This window comes from Dicentrarchus labrax, unplaced genomic scaffold (assembly GCF_905237075.1).
Source record: "Dicentrarchus labrax unplaced genomic scaffold, dlabrax2021, whole genome shotgun sequence".
Taxonomy (NCBI): Eukaryota; Metazoa; Chordata; class Actinopteri; family Moronidae; genus Dicentrarchus; species Dicentrarchus labrax.
Window position 1 is genome coordinate 12,562,149 of NW_026136709.1, and position 15,873 is coordinate 12,578,021.

Consider the following 15,873-nt stretch of genomic DNA (forward strand, 5'->3'; position numbering starts at 1 on the left):
AGTATAAAAAAATGCTATAATTCCTTCCCGTCTTCCACCTCTGGGTCAAACGGCACAATTTACATGCAAGCTCAGTAGTCTACTCTTACTGTCCCGGCTCATATAACCCTGCGTCCATTTGGAAGCCTCGGATTTCAACAGTCATCACTTTTCCTGCATGAAAGAAGTCCAGGAAGGATCAGGGCAAAGTCACATTCTGAACCTGACCGTGACAACAGAATGTGCCCGCTTCTCAACTGTCTATGATCTATATGACTGACACCCATCTACCTGTTAGAAGATACTTGAGCTGTAAGGGTTGGTTGGTGATACAAACAACAAACTTAATGGTCTAGTTTAGAAAATGTGGGTGTTTTAGATGACCCTGCAAGGTTATAACACTATCAAAACATGAATACTCTTCTAACTGTCCTACCATACTTTTCTAATTAAAATAAAGTATAATATTCTGAAGTGCTGGGTTTCTACTCACTGGGCTTTTAAAGTGTGTGATAGTGCAGAGTGCATGCCTTCTCTCTCTCATTCTTTCTTGAATCCAGATTTATGGGCCTGCAAAATGTCTCTGTCATGTCCAATCAGCACCTGCTTTCACTCATCACAGCCAGTCAGGGAGGGTAACCTGAAACACAAGCGCCCCCTATAGGCGTCAGAGGGAATCTCATCTCCTCCTTGATGGCCTGTAAACCAGTGTAAATTTGACAAGTCATCTCAGGTCTTTATTGAAATTAAAAATTCATATCCTTATTTCCCGTCTCTTATCTAAACTTAATATCCAGTGACACTGACTTATATTGAGTGGCGCATGTGTTAATGTTCCTTATCCAGAAATAGCCTCTGCTTTGCCCATGTTTTTCATTTGCGCATTTTGTGATTAACTTACAACATATGGTTTTATTAAACGTGTTGTGTCTTCTGAAAACTGAAGAGGGACACAAATAATTTCAAACAGACATTTTTTTTTTGTTGCGACGAGCAGGATGTAGAGTAAATAAATTAAATGGGGGGGGGCGATTCTCTCTACAAATGAAACTCTACGGAAGACATTTATCGCGGACGGGTGTTCCAAAAAACTAGTTCCGGGTATCAACAGCCTGGTGGCTAACATTAGCTGAAACGCAGTATCCACTCCACATTCTACTACAGAGTGGTAAGAAACAGTGTTGTGTTTGGATTTCATGCCGCTGTGCGTTGTCGTGTGTCGAACTGTTCATCCGATATGAGTTTTAAACACTGAACAGTCGATAAAAAGAAAAATGAAGACGTTGTCGTTCGCTTGGTACGGCGTTAGCTTGCTAGCCGACGCTAGCTAACGCAGACGGCTGCGAACTCACTGAAAAACATTCTGGATGGAGAAAGACATCGCCACTAATCCGACTTTAAACTGGATTAGAGTTGAGAACTTACAGTTATAGTCATTTGTAACGATAGACAGGTTATGTTTTAGTACATCACTGGTAGATATTTGATCTGGTTAAACGTTATGCGGTGATTTTCACTAAAATAAGGCCTAGCTTCTGAGATAACGGACAATTGATCTAAGAGAGACTGTTTAAAGATACATACCAGCATTACGGGCGACTTTATATCATATGTTCAAGAGTCGTGATGTCCTAAATAAGATGTGTCTGTTTCCTTTCAGGCGTAACAGAAATCTCGGAACAAGATGGGTGAGTAATGAATTGATCTAACGTTATCTATCTATATATATATATATATATTATTCTGTAACCTTCCCAGAAATGTTTGCCCATCCATAACTTGTCTCAAGTGTCATTTGTTGACGTTTCTCTTCAGTAGCAAAATCTGGCTGTTCTCCAAAAGTCACTGGCGTTAATACAGTTGCTCAAATGTGTGTGTGTGTGTGTGTGTGTGTGTGTGTGTGTGTGTGTGGGGTATTTAAACATTTGGCTTACACCTGTTTTGAGAGTGTCAGTTTGTGTTGCTTCACAGATGGTGAAGAGAGAACCTACGGTGGCTGTGAAGGGCCAGATGCCATGTATGTGAAATTGATCTCTTCAGATGGCCATGAATTTATTGTGAAAAGAGAACATGCCTTGACATCCGGGACCATCAAAGCCATGTTAAGCGGGCCAGGTGAGAGTTCAGACAAATTAGTAGAAGTATAGCAAACGGCTGCGTCTGGTTAACATTAGAACAGCTGTGTGTATGGATCCACTGTAGGTACTCTACTTTAAACCACAATGCTCAATAAATATATTCCCCAGCTCACTCAATACCACTCTGATGAGGAAGTCCACTTTGAATGGAAATAATTCATATTGCAACAGTGTGACACATGTTTAGGAGCTATCGGAAACAAGCAGGGGATTTGCCCATGGTATTTTCTACTTACTATAGCTTCTGTTTGTTCTAGGATTTGATAAATGTTGGCAGTTCATGCAAGGTTTGCTCTTCCAAGAGACAATAAACTAAGAATTGGAGTGGAAAGGAATAGTGCTGCCCAGATGGATACAACTTTATTATCAGATGCAGATACAACACTGATGTCATTACTGTTGAACAAAATAGTTTGCCTGGATAGTTTCAGGCAGTTCTGTCTTTAAAAATAACTGTCAAATTTAAAATGAGACCTGCTCCTCTGTCAATATGTAGACTACCTTGTCTCCCAGTGTTAAATATGTCATGAACAGGGTTTTATTGAAATGATAATATACCGCTACTCATGTATTAGCCTAGTTTCCATTGTGTGCTTTGCTTGCTTAATTGCTTGAGATTTAAAAAGGCAGGGAAATAAATCACCTGTAGTTTAAGATCATATGTAAATCATTGGTGTTTATTAAGTTAATACTGGTTGTCCAGTTGGTGGCACTATGCTGCCTCCATACAACTGTTTTTGTTTTAATTCAATTTCTACTCATGACACCAACCTTAACCCTCCATCTGCAGGTCAGTTTGCTGAGAACGAAACCAATGAAGTGAACTTCAGGGAGATTCCATCTCACGTCCTGTCCAAGGTCTGCATGTACTTCACCTACAAGGTCCGTTACACCAACAGCTCCACAGAAATACCTGAATTTCCCATCGCTCCGGAGATCGCACTGGAACTGCTCATGGCTGCAAACTTTTTGGATTGCTAAAGTTACAGAGATAATGTAGCAGCTTAAAACATTTTTTTAGATTTTTTGAATATTTAAATTGTTTTGCCATTTACATGAGTTAATAAGTATGTCACCTTCAGTTTGTTTTTTTTTCTTTTGTTTTTTTTTTCCGCACCTGGCTTTCTGTCATAATTTTATTAGTATTAAAGAATTTCTTTTTAATGTAATAAATGGATATGGCAGGATGCATCACTTGCCTCAAAATGTGATAAATGTGCCCCCCCCCGCCCGTACATCTTTCCTCACCTTTCCAGCTTAATAAAGACCTGTTTGGTGAGCACTTTGTTGCCTTGTTCCACGTGAAGTGCCACATTCACTGACTTTAAATACCACTTTCACAAATACCTACATCCTACTTTAGTTGTGTGTTTTAGTCCAGCTCAAGTAAAACATGACAAAATGTTTTAAAATCTACAAACAACAATTGGCAGAGATATTTCACACACTTAAATACATAATTCAGTGTTGAACATTAGTGGTTTTATATAACGGAGAATAACTTTAAAAATGTTACTCTTTATATGCACTTGATCAAACACGATATGATGTCTAATAGAAAATCTGTTGAATTCTCTATAAGGATAAAAATGTAATAACAGCTGGGAAACAATCAACATTCAGTTTTATTTAGATAGAAAAACTCATGTTTCAGTGTAATGTTTATCTTGTAATACAACAACCACAGTGGTTGATGTAATTGCAAGAGGCAACAACACAGTTGAAATTGCTTTATGAGAATGTCTTACATCTCAAATGTGGTTTGTTTATACTTTTATAAGTGGTTGGTAGGTGGTAGTCAATAATGTGGGTACATTAACAGTTAAAGTGTAAGCTGATGGCCAAGATCTTATAATTCCCAATAAATGTTGCTTAGAACATACATGTGTCCTTCAGCGTATATTAGCAATATCAATACAAATGTGGTTTCATGTGTCTGTATGGTCTACTCCTGCGATGCTTATAGTGAGTGTGGGAAGTCTCTTCTGAGCCTATATCTGTCTCCTTGTGTCAACCATATCAGGTGGGAGCTCCTATCACATCCGGTAACATTGGCTACAGAGTGAAGGTATTTTATTTTATTTTTTTTAGTAGTCACTTGAGAAGGCTTAGTCAAATTACACTTCAGTTGAATAAAATATTATAAACTTTGCTGACACAGAAATTAATATACTTCCTCTGCTTTTAGACAATCCAGCTTTTATGACCAATAGAATAAAAAGGTATGAGGGTTTGAACAAGTTATACATTCAAGTTTCTCGGGATTTCTTTTTCCAATTGTTAATTAAAGGAAGCTGACAGAATAAACTTCATTTATCAAGTGTGTTGATGGAGCTATGATAACAGACATTAATCCATTTTATAGTATTATTAAAGATGACTATCTAGCTGCGGGATATTATGATTAATCAGTGTATTTTTAATATTTCACTGATTGTGATCATGTTTTAACAACCAAAACACAAACAGTAATTTGTTTACCTCCGGATCAGGGACGACAGGCGGGTCAGCCCTCCTTCGGCAGAGGTCATTGACCCTCCCTGATGTCCTATGTGACCTCAGTGGACTCAAACACCACATTTATCTCACAATATTATGTAATTCTGTCGTAAAGCTGCCAAATTGGTCCGCTAACGACATAAAATGAGTGAGTGGTGACCCGGGGGGGGGGATTGTTTTTCCTCTGTCAAAACAACTCCTCGTCTCACGTGACTGCCTGACGTACAGTCCTCCACTCTGCGCTGATGCAGGGGGGTTTCCATCATGGCGTCGATGCAGGTAAGAACACAAATGACAACGATCCCATATTTATAATATACCCGACCTTCAGTTTGGTCTTTCCTGGTAGTTTATCAACCGTTTTAATTGAGGTACACGCGTATTTGTCCGAAGCAGCGGTGACATTACGGTAAAAGCGATTAGATTTATCCTCCACTGTCCAGGGTTAGCGCTAGGTCTTTGCTAGCAATACAACTAGCACATCATCATCAACAGCACCAAGTCAAGGGCTAGCATCGAAACCAGCTTCCCGGATATATATGTATGTGTTGATGAGTGGCGATGTATGTTCTTCGTCGTAACATATGGATTGTAATTCAAAGAATGTGAGGTTACGAGTTTGAATTAATTATATATATATATATTTTTTTTTTTAAAAGGAGCGCTAGCTGCTATTTGGTTGGCGTTAGCTAGCTAACGAGACGGTGCGCAGATTGAGTAGTTCCAGTTTCCTCTTGAGCTGAACAGGTGCATCGCTTTCTTTAAGATAGCTTTGTCGATTTAGCCTCGTCTAAAAGCCCGCAAATATAACGTACAACCCGTAAATTGGTCTATTGGTGAAGCGGGTTTGTTGCTTATGTCTAACGGGACATCTCACCTGTCTCACGTTGTTTCATATGTAAACGGGTTGTATCAGTCAGGGAGGTGATTTGCGTAAACTACATTTCCACGTTAGCTACAATGGTGCCGTCATTAAACGATATCCAGTGATGTTTTACGGTGGCTTGGTTAGGGGGCTCTTAATCCAAAGATTATTAGGCAATTAGGTTATATTTTCTATCCTTGTTTTTATTTGATTTGCCTCTGTTATGTTGGGTATATTCTCGTGATGCTACAGTTCATCATATAAGTGTGGTAGAAACCCAAACACATTTCTCTCCAACAGAAAAGGCTACAAAAGGAATTATTAGCCCTGCAAAATGATCCGCCCCCAGGAATGACTCTAAACGAAAAAAGTGTACAGAACACCATCACACAGTAAGTATTTTTCTCTCTTATTTCTCAATGTGATTCATTTGTTACAGCGTTTTTCGCAGTAAACATTAGGGCAGGGTCACCTTACACCTGCATTAGTCACTGAAGAAGGGTTTGCATCTATGAATAAACACAAACCCAGTGTGGCTTTTGTTAAATGTCGTGTTTCAGCGCTGTGGCAGGGCAGTGTGGGGAGCACATGCAGTAAAGGTTGCTGTTGGAAGCGGTAGGAGAGTCTCGGCAGCGAAGGGTGAGGAGGAATCGGGGTCATTCCCAGTGACTGGCAGCTCCGGCCCCTCAGTAGAGTGTCTCTAATGCGCAGTGTCACTATTCATCCTTATAAAATATTTAACAGTTGGCATGGAGGAGTTGGGACTAGAGTAGCAAGGAACAGAGGCTCCTAAGCTGACCTTTCTTTCTTGGTGTTCTCTTAAACGCCCCGTGAATACTGTAACTCAGTAAGTGGAGTTGTGTCTGATAAGCAGCGAGGATCGACCGAGTTGCGTCCTGTAAATGGACTCGAGACACATTTCTGGCCGTCGTTCAAGTGTCTTTCAGTTGCAGGCTTGCAACGTTGACTTTGAAAGTTACTACCTGGTTGCGCTCATCAAAATGTCTTCCAGCATCAGGGCCGTCTTAAAGAGGCAATACGTGTTACAGTGCTTGTGGTTATTTTAGGAAAACAAAACAATGAAAGGTCCTTTATGTGGCATCTCCTTCATCTTCCTGGAGGACAAATGTCCCGGTCAGACTGAATGAATGTTTTGGGTTTTGCATGACTGATATGTCTCCAAAACCTGTTCTGCTGGCTTCCGAGTTCTCTGTGCATCCCAGGTTTGAGATGGTATGTATGGGTGTGCCTTATTGTCTTCAACTCCGATGTTGAAAGGTGTTTGAGCCTGGTTTAGTTTTCCGTCATAGTGACAGTAGTAGGGATTTGCCATGCGTGTCCTAGAGGAGGAAGGGACTTCGACTTGACATTGAATCTTACCATATCCTTTAAAAAAAAAAGAAAAAAAGGGGAAAAAAAGACTCACTAGGGCTGTGCGTATGACAGTGATAAGGTGACCATGTGTTTTTGGTTATATAGCTTTTGTTAATATAGTACACTCTGTCTCTCAGTGCTGCTTGTTAGATTACAATGTCTTTCAATGCAGATGGCTTAACTCGATGTTGTAATGAGTCAGCCATTGCAAACAAGGAAACAGCTGCTTTAAAGCACTACAGAGTCTCTCATGTGTGTACTCAGTTTCCCCCTCTTTCACTAAATGGCTCGGTGTTATTTTTGTTGACTGGATCATATAATCACCAGGCTATGGGGAATTTGAGCAAGTTGAGCATAATGTCCTTGGAGTCCTTGCCTGTGTTCAGCGTGGGTTGCATCAGGTGTAACTCAGCTTTATGTACAGTGATGCTGCCTCCCTCTAAGCGTTACTTTCAGAAGAAAATTTGAGTTCCTTCAGACGTTTTGACCATTGGATTTTCTAAAGGCGATGTTTTAAACGGGACTGACCTTGTAAGTAGGCCGAAATGATCATGTGCCTGAGGGTAGATTTGAAAGAGACACAAGGCTATGAACCCGAACAACAGCCACAAGTCTCTTTGGTGTCCTATCTTCACTGCTAGCCCGGAAGAAATTAGGCCAGAGATTGCAACGCTGCCATCAGTATTGCTCCTTCTTCTCCTCTGAGGGTTCTACTGTGATCAAGCAATCCCTATAATTATTGTGCACTGGACGTCCCATGAAGCAACATCTCGCCTCTCGGTTAAATTGAGAAGGTAGACTGCCCTTCATCCCAAAGACCCGGGATCAAGTCCCTGTGTTTGCAATCATCTCCCTTTCTGAGCAAGACATTGAATCCCTCACAGCTCAGTCAGCACAGTTCTGTAGCTTGGCTACAGAAGCGAAAATAGATTTTGTCCACTAGATCAATAAAGTATCACATTATCACTAAACCACTGTAATAACCCAGCGGAATATTGAATGTCACTGGAATGAGTCAGACTAAAAGCTTTTGATTACACACTTACTGCCGCATTGGCAGCTCACATTTTGTATGATTCTTTTTTAATGATACTGAGATGGGATCCCTGCAGTGATGAAAAGAGCATGTTATTAATCATTAGTCAACAAGACTAAGAGTCTAGAGCCACGCTCTATGGCTCTATGCGTGGGCATTTACATGTACAACATTACATGCACAACATATATTAATTAGCAGGTAAGACCGAGTACAGCTGGGGCTGATGGGAACATTAAGGATTGGACACATTTTGAAATGTTGATTTGATGATGGCGCTAAGTGGAAAGCCTGGGGATGCCGAAAATTAGTACTATTCATCCTGAGGGGGGCAAGAATGTGTCAATCCAGTTTCATGGCAACCCATCCAACAGCTGTTGAGACAGTTCACACAAAACTACATGCCTATGTCATGATGGTGCTACAGGAAAAGTCAGGGAATCACCAAAGTAATTGATACATCATGGCATAATGGATGTCTGTACATTTCATTGCAATGTATCCGGTGATTGTTTAGATATTGAAGTCTGGACTGACCGACTGACATTGCCATCCCTAGAGCCGTGCTGTTAGTATGGAGAGAAAAACAACAACAACAACCCTGTATTGCATAAAACCATTTCCTCCCAAAACACAGGACAGACTTGTTCTTAAAGGAAATGTTAACCTCATGACTTGACAGCAGGAAGTTAATAACTCTGCTCTATTACCTTCAAAATATTTTGCAACAGTTCAGCCTTAAACTTATCTCAGTCATCTTTTTTTAAACTGCTAGAGGCTTTGGTTATTTAAACTAAGAGTGTAGTTAAAACAGATCAAATCAAAGCTAACTAACCTCTGGGTTTAGGACTCTATGAGGTCATAAAAAGTAGCCTTAACTGTTTTCAGTCTGAGCTCTAAGCAAAGTTAAAAATGTTTTACTTTTGGGACACTACCTTTGTTTTGGTTTATTGTTGGGATGATATGTATATATTTTTTTGCTCTTTTTGTTTGAGTGAAATGTTTAACACATCTTAATATTGTGTATTTCTTTTAGGTGGATTGTAGACATGGAGGGAGCAACTGGCACACTGTATGAAGGAGAGAAATTTCAGCTGCTTTTCAAATTTAGTAGTCGATATCCCTTTGATTCACCTCAGGTAAGCAGAAGTTGCTCTGCAACCATCAGTGTGTGTGTGTTTATTTGTATGTGGGTAAATATGAGGCACTTTGTCTTGCTCTGCTCTTGAAAAGTGTTCTATAAAGCAGTCCATTTACTATTTTGCTTTGAGGTGCTAGAAAGCACTGACGGCGTTCAGCCATGACATCATGGCAGCTTTGCTGGGTGTGGACACCAATGAACGAACACACCTGGAGTCTGGTTACATTAATTTTGACTATACTGTGTGCTTTTGTGACTAAATGTATAATATCCCATCTCCTGCGACTGTTCGATCATAGAATTAAGTTCTTAATTACGGAAGTGGTTACTGTGGGTTTACAGGTACAGAGTACAGAGGTGCCCTTTTCCAAACAAAATCAAAAACTGATGACCTGTGTAAACAGTCCGCTATATCCACTGTCTGGATGCCTGCCGTAATCACATGAAACACATTGGCTCTGCAGTTGTTAGTGGAATGAATCTCGGCTTGGAAACATTGGAGCCAGGAATCACCGACAGAGATACCAGAACAGAGCTCCCACTGAAGCCATGTTTGAGTGGATTAGTTTAACTCAACAATCTTGTTTCGCTCATCAGTAGGCTGGCCAGCTAAAAATAGATAATGAGCTGATGCAGAGAAAATTAGATGCTTTTAGCTCCTTAGCGACTATCCTTTGAAATAGGAGGGGCAGGCTGTCAGAGTATCCCTCTGTTGGGACTCTTCTTGGGGCTCCTGAAGGAGCTTCAGTGTTGACTACTGCAGTGCATTACTGGTTGTGTGGGGAGCTTCAGTTGTAATTCTATATTGCACAAATGTGTAGTTGTGATAGTATGTGCGCATTGTATAGTGAATGCTGTTATTGTCATGAAGAAAAGAAATCTGTTGTTGTTGGCCTGCTCAAACTCAGTTGAGCTGCTTGAAGCTTCTGTCCCTACAGAGCCTGTATAGTTCTATAGTGATTGTGGGCTTGCTGCGCTTCGCAATCAAAGCCACATGCAGCACCCTGTTTTGGTTGCTAAACTGCCATTTTCCCCACTTCAATGAGTTGAAATTGATTTTGTTCTGAGAATGCTTGTAAATTACAGCTCTGGAAAAAAAGGACACAGAATAACAACAGAAAACAAACAACTAAAGTGGCAAACAGCAGGATGCAAACACAAATAGTACCAAGGTAGCTGCAGTATAACATGGAGATGGGAAAGCAACATGTACATTAACTTCAGTACCTGTCTGCTCAGAACTCCTGCTCAGACCTCCTAAGCTTTTTGTGTTTCAGACATTTCTGGTAATATTTTAACTTTGTGTAAGCGAGGAGCCTTCAGTTGTCTTGATGTTTTGAGTGTAGTGCCAGCTTTACTTTCTGCTCCTATCTGTAACACTCATCCTGTCACCCACCCCTCCAGCCCCAGTGGAGTGGAGTCTGTACTCTCCTGTGAGGCCCTATCTGGTGCCAGACTGCCTCAACCCATTGTTACACTGCATTACCCTCTTTACCCCCCCTTCTCTCTACTTTTAAGCACCTCAATGTTGAGTTCCTCTCTTCTCATCACACTTTCTGTATCTGCTCTGACTCTTACACCCTTTTACTGGCTAATATCCCCGTTCCTTTTTATAGAACATGACTCTTTTCTTTTTTTGTTTCATAAAACTCCTCTATTAGTCTCCCTTTCTCTCTTCCCCTCTCTCACCCCACCCCGGCCCCTCTTTCCTAATGCCAGAGCCTCGTGTTGCAGTTCGGGGCTAAGCCTAAGCTTATACAGCAAGTCTCATTATTTTGTCATTAATGAAAAAATCTCAACTTTTGACCAGACTCTCTGAAGTTGTACCACCAAAATACCCTCAATTCAGTAAAAAAAATAAAGAAACAGTTGCTTCTTTTATGACATATTCACTGAATGATCTTAATAACCCCTGATTTGTTTGTGTCTTTGTTTCGCTGCAGGTAATGTTCACAGGAGAGAATATACCTGTCCACCCTCATGTGTATAGTAACGGTCACATCTGTCTATCTATTCTAACGGAAGATTGGTCGCCAGCTCTGTCAGTGCAATCAGTTTGTCTTAGCATTATCAGCATGTTGTCCAGCTGCAAAGAAAAGGTAGGGGACGTGTAATGATGCCCGTGGTGCACAAATAGTGATTGGTGTAAATTATACGCTTTTTAAATGTTAAACCTGAATGTTCTTTTTCTGCAGAGACGACCGCCTGATAACTCCTTTTATGTAAGAACGTGTAACAAAAATCCAAAGAAGACAAAATGGTGGTATCATGGTGAGGATTTTCAATTTTACCCGTTTTGTTTTGGTGTTTTTTTTCACTGTTTTTTTTTTTTTAATTAGATGACATAAACGCAGTTGCTTGTGATCGCAAAGTTGATGTCATTTAAATATTTTTTGTCTTCCTTCACAGATGATACATGCTAATGTACAAACTTTGTAATAATCGTAGAAGAAAGAAGTCCTACTGACCTACGTAAAGCACTTTTTAAATCATTCAGTCTTTGAACTCTGACCTTTGACTGGAAAAATGGACACCACTCGCTGGAGGCTCTTGACTGCATATACCCCATGGACAGTTGGATGCATGTTTTAGTCGGCTGTAATATAGAGAACGAAAATAATGGAACGTTTAGATGCACCCGAGACGGATCATTTTTTGTTTGTTTTTCTTGGCAAAAAGGTAGTGACGCAGCGAGCGAGCGAGATGATTATAATTCCTGTTTTAAGATTATTATTGTTACTTTTTCGTTGTGTGTGGGTGCATTTTAAGGTCCTTGTGTTGTGCAATAATAACTGATGGATGCATGCTTGGGCCTACAAAGAGAAATCCAAAAGTAATCGTTTTCTGGAAGGGATCTGACCATCGTAACCCCAAGAAAATGCTTCATCTGTGTGTTTATTTTTAAATTATATGCACTGTGAAAGTATCTAGTAAAGTTATTCGTATGTTATTCCCAACTTGCAGTCGGACTGTAAGCAGTCCTCCACTTATTTATCAGGTTAAAGGGTTTTAGTTTGCAACACTGTATCAAGAGTAGACGCAATTTTCTTCTTCATCTTCCTACTTTAGACCTGGGCTGCAGTTCTTCCTGCTGATGGACAGAATGTCGGTACAGATGGGAATAAAACAGATGCGGCGCTTTAGTCAGCTGATGACCTCAGTGTACGTCTCCTGGTAAAGTCAGGCTGAACTCGTGTAGTGTTCACCAGTCCAGTCTAGAAGATGTACAGCAGCCTCTCTTCCATTTAAAGAATGTCTGTGAGAGAACATTTGTTGCATGATCCATTTTTATTCGTACGATACTTTTTTTTTTTTTTTTAATTTCATGCTTTAATCTTCTAAAATGTTTGATTTTAAAATGTCTTTTTTGTACTGTTTTTCAACTAGCTGATACTTTGAAAAGGGGGGTTGTTTTGATGGGTCAGTATGTTTTGGGGATTTTTTTCTTTTTCTTTTTGTATTTGTTATTTAATTTAAATCTTTGTTCTTCAGAATGGTAATGAATGACGAAAAGGAGAGTCTTTATAGAAGTCGTATAGACGAGGCTTTTTGTGATTCCCCCTGGTCAGAGTTTTGGCTCAGGTACTTTTTTCAATAAAGAGATCACCTCTAAAAAGATACCTATCAGATATTTTGAATTTAACTATATTTTCACCAAAAGAGACTGTTATGTTGTAAACTTATAACACGTCTGAAACTATTGTATATAAGTCTTTAAATTGTTGGATGATGTGAACGAAATTAGCAGAGGATGCATATACTTTATAGCAGAATGATAATAGGAGCGCTTTAGTTCATTGGAAATTATCCTGCATCTTTTGCTAATTAGGATGTGTACAGACAACAACAAACACTACTGTTGGTTTAAAAAAAAAAAAGAAGTTTAGTAGTTTTACAGTGGGGGTGCATGCAATTTTAAACCCTACTTTTTTTCTTATTGGCATCAGACATTGTGACAACTTTTAGTCTTTCCATAACTTAGGTAATGGTTTATGGGATGGATATTACAAACCTCGCCTCCAGAGGCTGTGTGGCTCTTTGTCATTTCAGACTGTAATCGACTCCATTCCTAAAGAAATGTTTATCGCCATCCAGTCAGAGATACTTGAATTTTTCCATCTTGGGTTGTTTGTATTGCATTTGCTTTTTCCAGAGTTTTCTTGAATGAACTTGAGTGAATGTGATGATACTCTATACTGTAGAGGAGATTACCACAGCACACCGCTATCTCAAAAACTATATTGATAACTTAAATCTATTTAACCAATAATTTTTTTTCTTTCATTGTAATGGTCTTGTCTGCTGTCAGAGAGAAATAGACGGTAGGACTGAGATAATTGTGTAAATGCAGTCACAACAGCATTTGTGTGGGGACAAGTAGCCTTCACCCAGTGGGCAGTGGATCAGAAGAGATTTGAAAAACTTTTGAGTGAATATGTTGCAAACAGTTTGGATGTGACATGTTGTTTTTTTTTCTTCTTAGGTTTTTTTTTTTTTCTTTTTCAATGCTGTTTGAACTCTTAGCTTGCAGGTTGTTGTGAGTGATCAACACTAATGAGGGTGTGTTATTTATATTTGACATTTTGTTCTGGGATGTGCAAGCTCCATGTAATAGGTGCCTGTTCATTTTCATAATCAATAATAAAAGCAAAGATTCACTTTTATTCAACCTTGGTTTGCACATTGTTTAAATAGCTAATGCTTCTGTTCTGCAGCCTTTAAAAACCTTTTATGGATTTTATGCTGACATAAAACTAAATTGTTCCACTATTAAAGGGAGTGGAGGTGGGGATGAGGATGATTTAGGAAGAGAATGGTTTAGCTTGCCAAAAATACTGAAGGATCCCAAGACATTTCAAAGTGTAACAGAAAAAGTGGATGGATCTGGAAAACTATTTAAAAAAAGTATTTCATACCAGTCGTTTCAGAAAGCTTAACAAATAAAAAGGTTTTCAGAAAGATTCATTCTCATACTCGAGTACAAGTACACTAGAGCTATGGATGCATTCATCACTCCCCTGTTTAAAATGTAGGCCAAACTACATCAGTTAGTCTTCTTGAACGTTCAGTTTTGTGTATAATAAAAGTGTAAGCACAATCAGTCACAAGACCTTTACAATGCCAGATTTTTACTGCATGAAAGAAACCAGGGATTGGTTCATGTTATGTCACTGTGCATGTGTGTGTGAGAGATCACACAGAGGAAGAACCCAGTGTTTCATCTTTGTAAAGGAGAGTGCACTGGTCCCTCTGTGACAGGCAGTGCGCCACAGTAACACAAGAAAGGGTGATTTAGTGGCACCATCTAGTGGTCACATTACAATAATACTCTTGTCAAGTTTGAATCCACAATTTAGTTATTTTTTTTACCTTCTCCCTGCCACACTTCATAATAAAAGGTTCATACTGGACGTTATGTGGGCCCTGTCCAGCTGTGGGTCGCCAGAATCTCCCCCACCTACCATCGTAGCAATAACAGCCCTGACTGGTTGTGGTTTCTTGCGCAAAGAGATTGTTGACACAGAATACACACCAGGTGGTCTTGAGGTTTGAGAGACACTTAACTGTTAGACCTCTTCATTCAACACCAAAGGTGTCCTCCCAAGTGCCCTTGAGCAAAGGCAGTAAACCCTACAATGGCAGGGAGTTATGTTCTGTAGGTTATGTGCTCACTAAAATAAACAAACAACATTAAAAAACACTCCAGCTATAAGTTTTATTGTTAACTTAATAATTAAACTCACTCAATGAAGAAGCTTCCCTGAGAAAAAAATTCTCATTTTCAAAATTTCATTTAAAGTTATAAACACCGATCCATAGATCAAATCTCAGTGATACTTGTGCTGTCAAATGCATAATATAAATATAACACTATCCAGTAATCCACATGAATAAAGTGTGCAGAGAACAAGTTTGAAAAGGTTCATTTTGTGCTCTGAATCAAAGTTACACTGTTTCAGGCTGTGAGGTAGCAAACCAGGACTGAACCATTCACAGCACCGCGGGGGTGGCTGATTCATTCAAGATTCACCTCAAACTGCAATGATGGTAAGTTAGCGACACCCGAAACATAACACTGGCGGCATAAACACAACACAAACTTCATAAATGAAATCTCAAAATGACCAGTCGTTTGCCTCTAATGGGGCTTGTTTTATTTTTTTTTACCCAGATACAAATAACGTGGTCTGTTCCCTCTTCCATCCAGTTCTCTTTAGTGTTTGCCAATGTCGGAGGTGTAACTGGGGTCTGGCCCTGGACAAAGGTAAAAAATACCCTAAAATATTTGCCCCTTTGTTGTCGGATAGTCTCTGGATTATTCGTCACGCTGTCGCCAGTCCGTATATGATGTTGCGGTGGGCTGAAATCCCCCAGATTTTCGTGGAGGATGGGGTGGTACGGAGATGCTAGCAAGAGGGGTGCTCGGCCGATCAGCCATGATGAGCGTTAACCGGCTAAAGTAGCGTTACCGGAGGTGGCTAGATTGTGTATATTCATCAGAAGAAATCACACTGACACAAGCATGACAGCATGCACGCTCGCCAGTCCTGGTGGTTCGTTTTTAGGAGCTGACATTTGCAGGAAACGGCGTTTTTCTCGTTGGCAAACGTTAGCTTCCTGCTAAGCTGGAACACAGTCGAAGCTACAGTGTAGGTTCAGGGGTTGCAGACAAACCCTGTAGCTCTGTCAGTCACCCTTAACGCAACACCACCTCCATATTCAGCTCAGTGGACGGACAGACATGCATTCGGGTTGCTGTTTGGCGTTGGGTTTAATGCGTGTTGCTGTGAGAGAGTGGAAGAAAAGAGAGAGAGAGAGACAGGGATTGTGACCCCCCGAG

The 15,873-nt window shown here is 40.0% G+C and overlaps 3 protein-coding genes across 4 annotated transcripts in view; all 3 read left to right on the forward strand.

The window, feature by feature from the left end:
• Positions 1-1,022: 1,022 nt before the first annotated feature.
• On the forward strand, positions 1,023-3,999 carry eloca (elongin C paralog a). The gene is made up of 4 exons (XM_051410369.1): positions 1,023-1,147; positions 1,640-1,667; positions 1,951-2,094; positions 2,908-3,999. The coding sequence occupies exons 2-4, from the start codon at positions 1,664-1,666 to the stop codon at positions 3,096-3,098; spliced, it is 339 nt and encodes a 112-aa protein (XP_051266329.1). The 5' UTR covers positions 1,023-1,147; positions 1,640-1,663; the 3' UTR covers positions 3,099-3,999.
• An 808-nt stretch (positions 4,000-4,807) lies between these two features.
• ube2wb (ubiquitin conjugating enzyme E2 Wb) lies at positions 4,808-13,696 on the forward strand. Its single transcript, XM_051410368.1, has 6 exons — positions 4,808-4,895; positions 5,782-5,873; positions 8,928-9,030; positions 10,976-11,131; positions 11,228-11,303; positions 11,442-13,696. The coding sequence occupies exons 1-6, from the start codon at positions 4,881-4,883 to the stop codon at positions 11,453-11,455; spliced, it is 456 nt and encodes a 151-aa protein (XP_051266328.1). The 5' UTR covers positions 4,808-4,880; the 3' UTR covers positions 11,456-13,696.
• A 1,538-nt stretch (positions 13,697-15,234) lies between these two features.
• The window catches only part of stau2 (staufen double-stranded RNA binding protein 2), an 81,480-nt gene continuing 80,841 nt past the window's right edge, over positions 15,235-15,873 (forward strand). For both annotated transcript variants that reach the window (XM_051410314.1, XM_051410316.1), the window contains exon 1: positions 15,235-15,297. The gene's annotated coding sequence lies outside the window, so the exon portion shown is untranslated. The remainder of the gene's footprint in view (positions 15,298-15,873) is intronic.

Coding starts and splice junctions, on each gene's coding strand:
- ube2wb (XM_051410368.1), top strand. Junction 5,874..8,927: donor GTACAGAACACCATCACACA/GTAAGTATTTTT, acceptor TATTTCTTTTAG/GTGGATTGTAGACATGGAGG. Junction 11,132..11,227: donor TGTCCAGCTGCAAAGAAAAG/GTAGGGGACGTG, acceptor CTTTTTCTGCAG/AGACGACCGCCTGATAACTC.
- eloca (XM_051410369.1), top strand. Junction 2,095..2,907: donor AGCCATGTTAAGCGGGCCAG/GTGAGAGTTCAG, acceptor CTCCATCTGCAG/GTCAGTTTGCTGAGAACGAA.